Genomic DNA, 12,078 nt, shown 5'->3' with positions numbered 1-12,078 from the left:
GTGAGGCGCTATTATTTGTTATCAAATTGAATTTTTATTTTGATAAGGGAGGCGCTAATAATTTTGAAAAGTGAGGCGCCGGATGAGATTATAAGAGAGGCGCTATTATTTGTTATCAAATTGATTTTTTATTTTGATAAGGGAGGCGCTAATAATTTTGATAAGTGAGGCGCTATTATTTGTTATCAAATTGAATTTTTATTTTGATAAGGGAGGCGCTAATAATTTTGATAAGTGAGGCGCCGGAGGAGTTGATAAGTGAGGCGCCGGAGGAGATTATAAGTGAGGCGCCGGGGAGATTATAAGTGAGGCGCCGGAGGAGGCGCAAGTGAGGCGCCCCCACAAACACACATCACATAATATCAACTAAAACAACATTAAAAACATTGAATTAGAATAAATAAATACTGATAAATTTCCTATGATTCATAAATAATTTAATCAGCTAAAATTCATACTTCTGAAAAATATAAATTAAAAATTAATACAGACATTTTTTAATAAAACAATAATTGTTTTAATTTAATTATTAAATTAATAAAAAGCGATTGAAAGTTTTATCATGATCATTAATATAAAAAAAAGATAAATATAAAACTTTCCTCAATTGTTAATAGTTATTTTATTGAAACCTAAACAGTTGTATTCACTTTTAATAGCAATATTAAAAAACGTCTTAAATTTTTCCAAAGCGTATTCATACAAACGTAATGGACGTTCGAGTGTGATGTTATTATTAGATGATGATATAATATACTCCCATGAATTTATTAATTGACTTTTGTTTAAAATTTCACCATCAATCAAGCAACATTCATTAACAGGATTACGTGTGTCCGTAAGTGGCCGACTAAAATTTATTCGAGCATTTTGAAAATCAAATATAAATTTATCAACAATCATTTCTTGTTCCTTGAAAGATAGATTAATAAAATCATTTTTCCTAAAATTAAGCTGATCGATTTTAGGAAAGAAATTACTTAATAAACCATAGGTTGTTGTTAAACATGCATGTGATTTATACATCACATTCCCAATAAATGCAGCTTTTAATTTATCTAAAGCTAACAACATATAATTAAACATTTCTTTTGAATCTTTAATGGCATCATTAAATTGAATAATACAATCTACATAGCCATATATATATTTTATAATCTTTTCATATCTGCATATTTGTATTATAGCAGACATATAAATGTTATACTTTTTCAATACTTCGGTATATCTGCACCTTATTAGTTGAAAAAAATACTTTTTTTTTAGATTAAAATTAAAATCATCTACATTGTCTCGAGTAATTCGATTAGTAGTGATAATTTCATCATCAATTATTATTTTTACATGATTTAACAGCTTCCAATCTCCTTCACGGAACAAAGTATTTAGTATGTTAATTGCTCTATTATGATAAAAGTAGTTTCGAGGAGGTGTGAGCCTAAAATAAAACAATAACTATTTTTATTTAAACTCTGAAAATATACCAAAAAATCATTATTGTATAAATTTTATTGAATAAAATTTATTTGTCATTCTACATTGTTGTCTCGTACAAAACAGCTAAACCATATGGCGATCTAGCAGTTATACGGTCTTGTCTTAACTCTGCTTACTATCAATTCGAATTGTCATGATGATAGTTGGGGTGGGTAAGCAAAGACACCAGGGATCAGTTGTCAGCTTGGTTTGGTTAGGTTCATGTATTCAACGGTAATTGTGAATACTCGTCTACTAAATCTTTGTTAAAGGTTTTTCCTAACAAAAAAATGTATAACCATAAAAGGTGTACTCTATTTAAAATACAATTTCACACTACACAATTTAACTTAAGTTTATTATTGTTTTTAAAATTACTCTAAAAAAAAAATTCGATGTAGACATCAATATTTTTATTAAAAAATAAAACTTACTCAGCTATATTAGGATTAAGTAACTGATTGAATCCAATTTTTAAATAAAAGGTATTGATGGTTTCTGAACAAAAATGATATAGCTTTTCTCGAACAAAATCGACAAAATTCATTTCAGACTTATTATTTATGTATTCTCCATAGTACTTTTCTCGTAAATTAAATTCCGTTCTACTATTTATAATAGTAACATTTTTTTTATTAATTGAATCTGTTATTGTAACTATTTTATCAACGAAATTATTTATTTCAATNTAACTATTTTATCAACGAAATTATTTATTTCAATAAAGTCTTTTAAAAGTACTTCTATTTCAATACGTCCGTCATTATTTACATAATTATAAATTTCTCGCGTTTTCATTAAAAAGATATAGTTTTTAACAGTATAAATTTCTTCTACTATCGTTTTTGGATGAATCGAGTTTCTTAGCACTAATTTTACGTCTAAATAGTCAATAAATATAATAGCTTTATATAAATATTCAAACATAAGATTTGAATTTTTAGCTGCATTGAAAAGTCCTATTGTGCAATAAGTCGCATTCTCAAATGAATTTTCTTTAAAAAAAATGTCACAATCATCTGAAATTATTTTTAAGTGTTCGGTAAAATTTTGTAGTTCTTTAGAAAATAAATAGTTGAGAAAATCAACTATGATGTTATATTTAATTAATAATTCATTATTATTCTCTGTTTTATATTTTAGGGCATCTTCTATGCTTATAATTTCATCTTTTGATATACTAACTGATATATGTTCCAGGTTTATCTTTGTTAATTTATCACTTATGTATTTCGTTACTTCTTTAAAATAAATTGCATACTCTTTTTGTGTTATGAAACAATTAACAATGCCAACTCCAAGAAAAATATTTATAATGAATAATATCAAAGTTAGGAATCTAAGTGTCATTTTTAAAATCATTATGATATTACAAGTATTCGAAATACTAAAATGGTTAAATTGGTAGTATGGCCAATATTTTTTAACAAATTGATCTTATTTTTAACAAAAAAAAAAATGTATGTAATAGATATGTTTACTTTTTTATATAATAATTATGTTAGCAATTGTTCAAATATCGATTTAATAATAGAATTAATATTAAAAATATAGTGGATAGATTATGAAAACTTTTCATGAAGGAAAATATTGCAAACCATATAATAACGATAATTTTCTTAAGTTTTATTTTTAATTTGTTTATAATATGGAAAAAAATTATTATCTAGTGGGAAATATTACCCTCAAAAACTGAAAATCAACAGAGAGGTGAGCATTGTAATTACTGGTTAATAATGCTGACATAAACGTACTTTCGCTTAACCACGAGCTCGTGAATCTCGTAATTTAGCCCTCAAAAAATTATATAATCTTGAACAACGTCTTTCTAAAAACACCGATTTCTACGATGCGTACGACAAATTTATATGTTTAATTTAATTTATTAATTTACATGACACTTGCTACACGACTTCCAATTTGAGATGCTTACATACGGGCTCACTTCATCTCCATATTTGTTGATACGTTGTCTACATGAGTTAGACATATGTGAAGGTCATAAGTTTCTCGCTGCAAAAGGGGCTTTGATCCATAATACATACGTGGATTAAATCATTATTGGTTTACACCGGAACATTCAATGCCACTTTTAATTACCATACTTATATTAAAGAAACTTTATCAACAAAAGCCGAATTGTTTTTTATTAATTCTTACCTTTAGTTGGCTTGTAATTTGGAAAAAAAATTTGTTCTTATTATTTATTATATTTGTTAGTTGATCAATGATTTAATATTCTGTTATAGTTTGATTAAGTTTAGTAATATTTTACACATTTTTTATTAATATAGATATTATTCATCATACATACAGAAATCTTTTATAATTCATGTCTGTTAATAAGAACATAATATTATATCTACGCACAGTGGCGTAGCGATGTCATTTTTTTAGGGGGGTAACTAAGTCCATTTGGCCAACTAACTTTTAAAAAGAAAAAACTTTTAAAAAACAAATAGAGTTGTAGATACAAAAATTTATTTAATACAAATTCTTCTTCTTTTTAAGTTTGACCATTTTTTGGCAATAAAATATAATTTTATGTCATCCAATATGTCTTTTTCGGTAGAAAGTAATAGCAAATCGCTAAAACGGGAGTCACTCTGAGTTGTCCTTAAGTAATTTTTTACCAACTTTAACTTACTAAATGAACGCTCATTTCCAGCTACAGTTACTGGGACTATACACAATAAACGAGACATTCTATTAGCTATGGGAAGCATTTTTTTTGATAGTTCTGAAACTGCAACTACATCTGAAACAGTTTTTACTTCTTTACATTGGTCGTAAAGTACTTCTAACTCAACCTGTAAATGTAATGGATCTACAACAAATTGTTTGGGTAAAAATTTCATTGCATCTTGATTTTCAGTTTCAGTTAAGTTGTTCCTTGATAATGGGGGGTTGAACAGATTATATAATGGTTTAATTGTACCAATGCAACTTTCCAAATGATTTTTCATCAGTGACGTGCGCTCATTCAACACAGAATTATATTCTTTTCTATAAAATATTTTAAATGACATATTAGCTGCATTATCTCTATTATTATCAAGGCGCTTAGGTACAAGTCGGCGTCTATGACGAACTTGTAAACTCTTTTTCAGCATCCACATCAAAAGACTTCAAAAACTCAATTGAAGTATTTATAAGGTTATCCATACCATCTACATCAGAATTAATAATGTTTAATGATTCTAGAGTACTTGACATGAATATGATTGTATCAGCTATGTTAAGTTCAGTTGATTCGAGACACTCGATATCTTATACAATACATTTTTCATAAATAGAATATTTACAACAAAGTGTATAGAAATTAAACGTTTTGATAAAGAATACGCTGCGTTTCTGGTGGATTTATCGAATTTATCCTTGGTATTTGTTATCTCATCTAAAACATCAATAATTATATGATATGATGACCAAACAGACTTATTTGCCTCAGCACATGTTATCCATCTAGTCTTTGGGAAATTTCTGAGTTTCAATATCAGCTAGTTTGTTCAGTAATGGAGAATATCGTTTTGTACTCAAAGAAAAAAATACATAAACTTCTTGCATTACTGAAAACATATCAGATATAATAAGACTTATAATAAGTAATTTGTCTAAAGTTACCATTTTGATCATCATCTTTTCCTCTGAATGCTAAACCTTGTCTAGCGAGGGTTTTGGTTACATCCAGTAAGATACAAATTACTTCTTTGTGAAAATTTTAATTGCTCTCTTCTTGAATTTTTCGCTCACGTACTGTTTTGTCAAGCATAAAATGTTATTCGATTTTTTCATGTAATTGCAATAAGCAGTCAATGCAGATTTGTGCGCTTCTGAAATGAAATGTTTCTGTAATTTTCCAATTTTATTTACACCACTGGAGCCTTTCATTTTTTTCCATCCAGTTATACCGATTTCGTTCCAATATCCCTTACTTTTTTGATGACCAGCTACATCAGGAAATAAACTGCAAACAAAATAGTAAGCTGCGTCTTTTGTTGTACTATATTCCAAGTGTGGGTATTCAATATACCAAGATGGATTAAAACGATGTGCTACTCGCTTTGGGTAAATATTTAATTTTGGTTGATGTGGGCCTAGCATGATTAGGTATTGTCTTTGATTATCTGAAGTTATTTTAGTTCTGAGTCCTGGATCATGATGTACTTTACTACTCACAGTATCATTTTCGGTAAAATTTTCTGAAACTGTATCTATCTGTGTCATTAAGACATTGAAATTGTCCATTATGGAAGAGGAAGTTTTAAGGATGTGTGTAACACGGTCGCCGAGGATTGACGGCCGGTTATAGAAAGTGTACCGGAAATCATGTAAAAAAAAGAAGCATGGTACGGGATTAGAACCCGCGACCCAAGGCGTCGTATAGACAAACCTTACCACTAGGCCATCGTGCACTTATGATTCAGATCCCGATACACTTTTATTGAGGTTGATAACGTGATGTGCGGCTGAAGGAAACACGGTACCGTGTCATGTGTTATAGCATCTTTAACTTCAATTACAAACTTGTAACTATTTACAACTTCATCTCCATGAAGTTTTTGAATTATTGGTTTACACATATCTTTATAATCATTCAAATTTTTAAACTGACCAGTACAACCAAAGACGTTTCCTGTTTAATCTGAATATTCTAAATTTGTTTCTGAACTTTGATTAGTGCAAACACAATGATTAAGTTCATTAATGACTTTTAATTCGCTCTCAACTATTTCACTCTCTTTTTGAGTTGCATTTGTTTCCATAAATTCAATTTCAGAAACATGTGCATTGTCACTAGCCTTAATAACAGATATTGGTGACTGGACATCGGAGGTTGGACTTAATTTTGAGTTAACCTAACAAAATTATTCATCAATTAGCTATTTTACAAAATAGACTATATTTGCTTTTTAAATGGTTAATGATATTTTAGATTCAGAGGAAAACTGGGACTAGTTTTAGAAGTAAGCCTAGATTTTAATAACTATGGGTGTGAAGTTATTGTATTAAACTTATTAAATATTATTAATAACCAACATGACAATTTATAATATTTAATCTAATTTTTTTCTAAGCTCAAAGTATGAGTTCAGAAATAACTATATTTTAATTGTGACTTTATATACAAACATTTTCCAATAAACTTGATGAAGCCACTTATAAATTCTTATTAGAAGCTTTAAGTGCATCTACAAATGGATTCTTAGGAGCCCCTGGTTCCTTAACTCTAATACGTTTTCCATTGTGACAAGCCGTTTCATGTCTGGTCTTAAAATCGTTGTCAAATATACTTCCACAACTTTCACATTGCACTTTTCTACGTTTACCCATATTTAAACTTTGGATTTAGGCAGTCAGAATGCGTTAAAAGTTCAAATTTATTAGTAAATTAAACATTTTTAGACTACTATTAAGGACAACAAAGATTACATAAATTTTTTTAGAATAAAATTGATTAATTTACATAAAATTAGAAATTTTTTTATTGTATTATTTACTTAAGTACCTATTATTTGGATTAGGGTACATTTTTCCGTATTTATATTTTCGCTAACCTGATATCTGCTTGACCATTTTTCCGCACGGACATTTTTTATACCGAATACCTATAATTTGACTTAAAATTAGTTTATAGATTCAAAACTTTTCGTAAATTTAGATTACTAAATGAAAACGCTTACTTCTATAATTCACTTCGTTTAAGTAGGTATACTCGATTAAGTGTGACGTTGTCACTAGTTTCAGAGAACGGTAGAAAGAGAAATACAATAATTTTTAAACACAGTTGTCAGTTGATAATAAGTTTTTAAAATAAAAACAAATTCTAAAAATACTGGGAGTGACCAGCACTTCCAGTGGTTCTATTGGTGGTTGGTATAATAGTTTAGCGGCGTATGCTGACAAACGATATACTAAACAAATTATACGTATATAAAATTGTATAAAGATAACGATTTAAATTAGTCGTAAGCATATGAGTAGACGCAAACATTGGTTTTACCATTAGCGATAAGGGAATATAACATGATGCTTTTATGCAATATTTTTTTTTTTTGGTTGATCCGTGGCTGTGTATATATATGTCATGTCTATGTCTATCGTCTATGGGCAAGTAAAACACATAAAAATTGAATGATAAAATCAATTTTTTTTTATTCAATTTCTTGACTTCGATTTAGCCAATTATAGTATTGAAAAAGTCCGAATGCCCGACTGGGCTAAGTTTAAGGGGGCAAGATGCCCCCTCAGACCCCTCTTTAGTTTCGCCCCTGTCTACGCAAGTGTACTTTTTAAAAAAAATTATATGGAGAAATTTTCTTCTTAAACTATAATAAAAATAATTAATGTCTATCGTAATATATTATTGTTGCCTTCGATATTATGAAAAGCAATCCAATGATTAATTTATACTTCTAAACCAAATTTTTAAACAATTTTGAAGTGCGCACGATTGATTGAATACAAAAAATAATATAAACAACATTTTTTTATTCCATCATATCTAATAAAGTAAAATATCCGTAATAACGCTGTAAAACTCTAATTTGCGTCAAACAAAATGATAGTAAATTCTGAATGGAATTTTGTTGCTACTTTCAAATTTGGTCTAAGAAATTTCAGATTGTTTCTAGTTTTTGATATAATTGCTGTTTGGTACAGAATGCCTTTAGTAGAGATTTAGTAGACCAGTTGTTATGAACATCGTTGATTATATTATATCGTGTGAAAGCTGATCTCCAGCGTCTTGCTATACTCACCCCTTTGCCCACCCAGCATAGCAAATCGATGACCTCCGTGTCAATTATCATCCGATAACAGTTCATTGTCATAAGTCTGTAATAGATATTTAGCACTTATAATTTTATTTTATTTACATTTTTATTATGATGATTTTTTAATAAACCACATTATTATGGAAGATGATAGATATAAAACACCAATACAAATATGAAATATTAACTCAAATTAGTAGAATAATAGATTGCGCATATTTCTATTCAAGTTTACTTGACTAGCCAATGAGAAGGATTGTGCAATTAAAATGTTAAACGTTAAGTCTCCCCCTCATAAAACAGGCCTATAAAAGAGCGATTTCTAGCTCATTTATCACCTTATTTTTTCTAAAAATTTGGTCATGAAGCATCTACGCACCAGAATGTTTCGCGATTGTGCTCTCTCTGACTTAGAATCTTTTTTAAACTTGGTGTTTATTATCTAAATCTCTCACAAGTAATGTAATTTTAAAAAAATAACTTAACCTTTTTATCTTTTTATTTTTAGTTTTAAATATTTATAAATTATTAAGACAATTAATTTTTTTTTAATTCTTCACTTGGATTGTTTATTTAATAAGTGCATTTCGAAAATCTTAGCACATCAAATGGTTAAAATTGTTGATAAAACAATAGTTTATGACGTGTAACTAGGGATTGATTTTCATAATCTATCTGGTTATATAAATTTTCATTTTAAAAAATAAAGTAACACATATATTCAGACACCAGGTATAGAAAGGAATTACAGTGAAGTAATATTTCAATTATAATAATTTTTATAATCTTACAAAATAAATAAGTAGATGAAAGTCAGTGCTCTCTTTATATATATACTTTTTTACGCAATAAACGATCAAGCTAGCTGGACATTAGGTAAGAAATTATATTTCTAAGCATTTCATAAAAATTAAAAATAGACAAGGTAAATCAAGAATAACTTTTATCGAAGGAATAGCAGATAATAATAAAAAAGGGATATTATTAATAGCTACTTACTCACCATTCAGATAGTAATAGCATGCGTTCAACGTAAATGTTTAATTTGTATTTAACACCTATATAAAAAAAAACAATTCAGCCATTAAGGCTTGGCGCCCAACAACTGGACAGTTGCATTTTACGTGAACACACACTGTTTCTTATTTCTATAGCATAACCAATAAATATTAAGAGTCATAAAATTCTTGCCCATAATCATTGCACATTTCATTGTAAAATTAATATTATTCAGGTGTGCGTCATACGGATGTAATTTTTTTGCGATCTACATTTTATGACAAAACATGAGTCGTCATTGTATATTAACAAAGAATTCATGATTATATACCATATACTTTTATTTTCATCTTGTAGCTAAACGAACTTCAACACTCCGTTAACCATAATGTTTATATTTTATTTTATTTTATATCTATATTCAATTTAGTTATCCTCTCATCACTTTTTATGACAAAATTTATTTCTTGTATTTCACCATTCTAAAATATAAAAACATTCATCTTATAATCTCCTTAATTTCCATTTTCCTCGCCTTACTCTTTCTTTTTTTATGACAAGTCAGTCAGTCAATTGTGTTTTATGTCACTCTTTTCTGTAATAAGCACCTTCGCTTGAATGGTAAATTGTTCGGTCATTGTACGCCGTTATTCTTTTATTTGTTTATTGTGCCCTTGTGCTCAAAGTTTACGTGCCCTTGCACGCCACTAGTGATTGGGCCCGGACCATCACTAAATATTTTCATTGCCGTAGTCGCTTTTTCGCGGTCTGTTCTCATCTGCCATTACGTACTTGGATTTACACTCTGACTCTTCATACTCAGATGTTCGACACCATCACCGCAAGATCTCATACAGTCCACTCATCATTATCAACAACTTTATCTATTCAGCTGAGTTTATATTATTTTTAATGTTATTTATTGTTTGTTTCAATTGAGATTAACTATTTGTTTCATACCGCTTCGTCGTCCATTAGTATTTAAGGGCCCCCCGTTACCCCTAAAATTTAAGATACTCTCTGAGGAATTTAATGTATGTGGTTATTCGTTATTTAATTATTGTCTACTCTCGTTTACTTATTAGATGTATAGTTAACCGTCATCCCTCAGGTGACCCATTCCCGCTTCAATTATAACGATTTAAATAGGCTAAAGGTAAAACGGTATTCTAGTGCGGTGCACAACTAGCCGTCCTACGGTCTAGCTGCCTCGTACAAAACAATTGATAAAAAGTGAAAATTATTCATTAAAAAAATAATTTTAAAAACAATATTTAAAACATTAATAGGCTATATTTAGCATTTACTTGCAAAATTTGAGATCTGTATCTCGAGCTTGATGAGTAATTATTACAGTTAAGTCCATCTAGTAGCCTGAATGATCTAATTAGGTTAAACAGTCTAAATTTCATTAATTATTTATCACGTAGTCTCATTGTACTTCAATTGTAGTTATTAGATTTATTTTTAACTTTATTTTTCTTGCGTCAGTCTTAAAAGTTATATAGATTTTTGCATAAATATTTGAAAAGAAATCTATTTTTTGTTGTTTGATATTGTGAGCTTATATTACATTGATGATATAATGCTCAAATACTATAATCAGTAGCGTTAACTGGATTTTTTCAAGAAAGTGGGCTGAAGATTTTAAGCTTCGAAGCGAAGCTGAGAAGCTATTAATTTACCATGTTTGTTTAATTTTTTGTGTCTGTCATTACTTTTTTTCAGCTCCCACTGGAACAACTTTTTTCAATGATACGTCAAAAAATCACAAATCGTATCTAATTGAAGACATTACCATCAAAAATTGAAATTATTGCACTCGCTCCCCATAAATGGTGAAAATCAACCAAAAAATTACGATTTTTAAAATTGGTAAATTCGACAATTTTTTTCAAAAAATTGCCTTAATTTATTGTAAAATGAACAAATCAAAATATTTTTTTATGTATAAGCACCCTACGTATTTCCATTTCTTTTGATATAAATTTTTTGAAAATCTGACCCTTTTCTTGCCCACAGGGGGATTCAAATGACAACATTTGCACAAAAATTAAACTTTTTCAACTTAAGTTTTGAAATTGTTATACTGCGTCATTTAAACATATGACAAAATAAAGCTTATGTTACGTACAATAAGCCATTTTTATGTTATAATTTACGATTTCATACTTTAGCTTCGATGCGAAGCTGAGAAGGTATTGGTTTTACTAAGATGTGTTTTTTTTTTTTTGTGTCTGTTACCACTTTTTCTTAGCTCTCACCGAACCGATTTCTTTCAATGATACGTCAAAAGATCACAAATCGTATCTAGTCGAAGACATTACCCTTAAAAATTGAAAAAAATTCCCTCGTTCCCCGTAAAAGGGGGAAACCTCCAAAAAAATTACAAATTTAAAAATCGCTAATTTTCGAAATTTTTTCAATTTTTTTACTTAAAAGTGCCATAACTTTTTTAAAAATGAACATATCATTATAATTCTTTTTTTTATAGATGTATAATATCATTACCTTTCATTTGGTATATTTTTTTCATAAATTTAACCCTTAACCTGCCCATAAGGGGGGATTTAAAATGACAACTTTTTCACAAAAAATTAACTTTTTCAACTTAACTTTTGAAAATGTTCCGGAAGGTCTGACACTTTTATATATATCTTAAATTAAAGCTAATGTAATATGCTTTATCATGAAAAAAAAAAATTTCGGTTTTTATCTTAGCTTCATGGTGAAAATGGCTACCGAATGCTATTTTTGTGTGAAAATTTTCGATTTTGTATTTTCCATTTTTAACTTTATTATGCTATAACTTTTTGAAAAATGTATG

At 28.6% G+C, this 12,078-nt stretch overlaps 3 protein-coding genes across 3 annotated transcripts in view; 1 reads left to right on the top strand and 2 right to left on the bottom strand.

Annotated features, from left to right (window-relative positions):
* LOC126910487 (uncharacterized) overlaps window positions 1–12,078 on the top strand; it is a 28,435-nt gene that overhangs the window by 4,747 nt on the left and 11,610 nt on the right. The gene's annotated exons all lie outside the window — the stretch shown is intronic.
* Window positions 1–12,078, bottom strand: part of LOC126910460 (uncharacterized) — a 31,978-nt gene that overhangs the window by 11,955 nt on the left and 7,945 nt on the right. The window lies entirely within an intron of this gene.
* On the bottom strand, window positions 500–2,158 carry LOC126910491 (uncharacterized). Its single transcript, XM_050693115.1, has 2 exons — window positions 1,911–2,158; window positions 500–1,438 (listed from the first exon to the last, which is right to left on the bottom strand). Exons 1-2 carry the CDS (start codon window positions 2,021–2,023, stop codon window positions 604–606), a joined length of 948 nt encoding a protein of 315 aa, XP_050549072.1. The 5' UTR covers window positions 2,024–2,158; the 3' UTR covers window positions 500–603.

Source organism: Daktulosphaira vitifoliae, unplaced genomic scaffold, assembly GCF_025091365.1.
Source record: "Daktulosphaira vitifoliae isolate Bord-2020 unplaced genomic scaffold, ASM2509136v1 Scaffold_1, whole genome shotgun sequence".
Taxonomy (NCBI): domain Eukaryota; kingdom Metazoa; phylum Arthropoda; class Insecta; order Hemiptera; family Phylloxeridae; genus Daktulosphaira; species Daktulosphaira vitifoliae.
The sequence above is the reverse complement of the archived record's forward strand: the minus strand, read 5'-3'. Positions and strand labels throughout refer to the sequence as shown.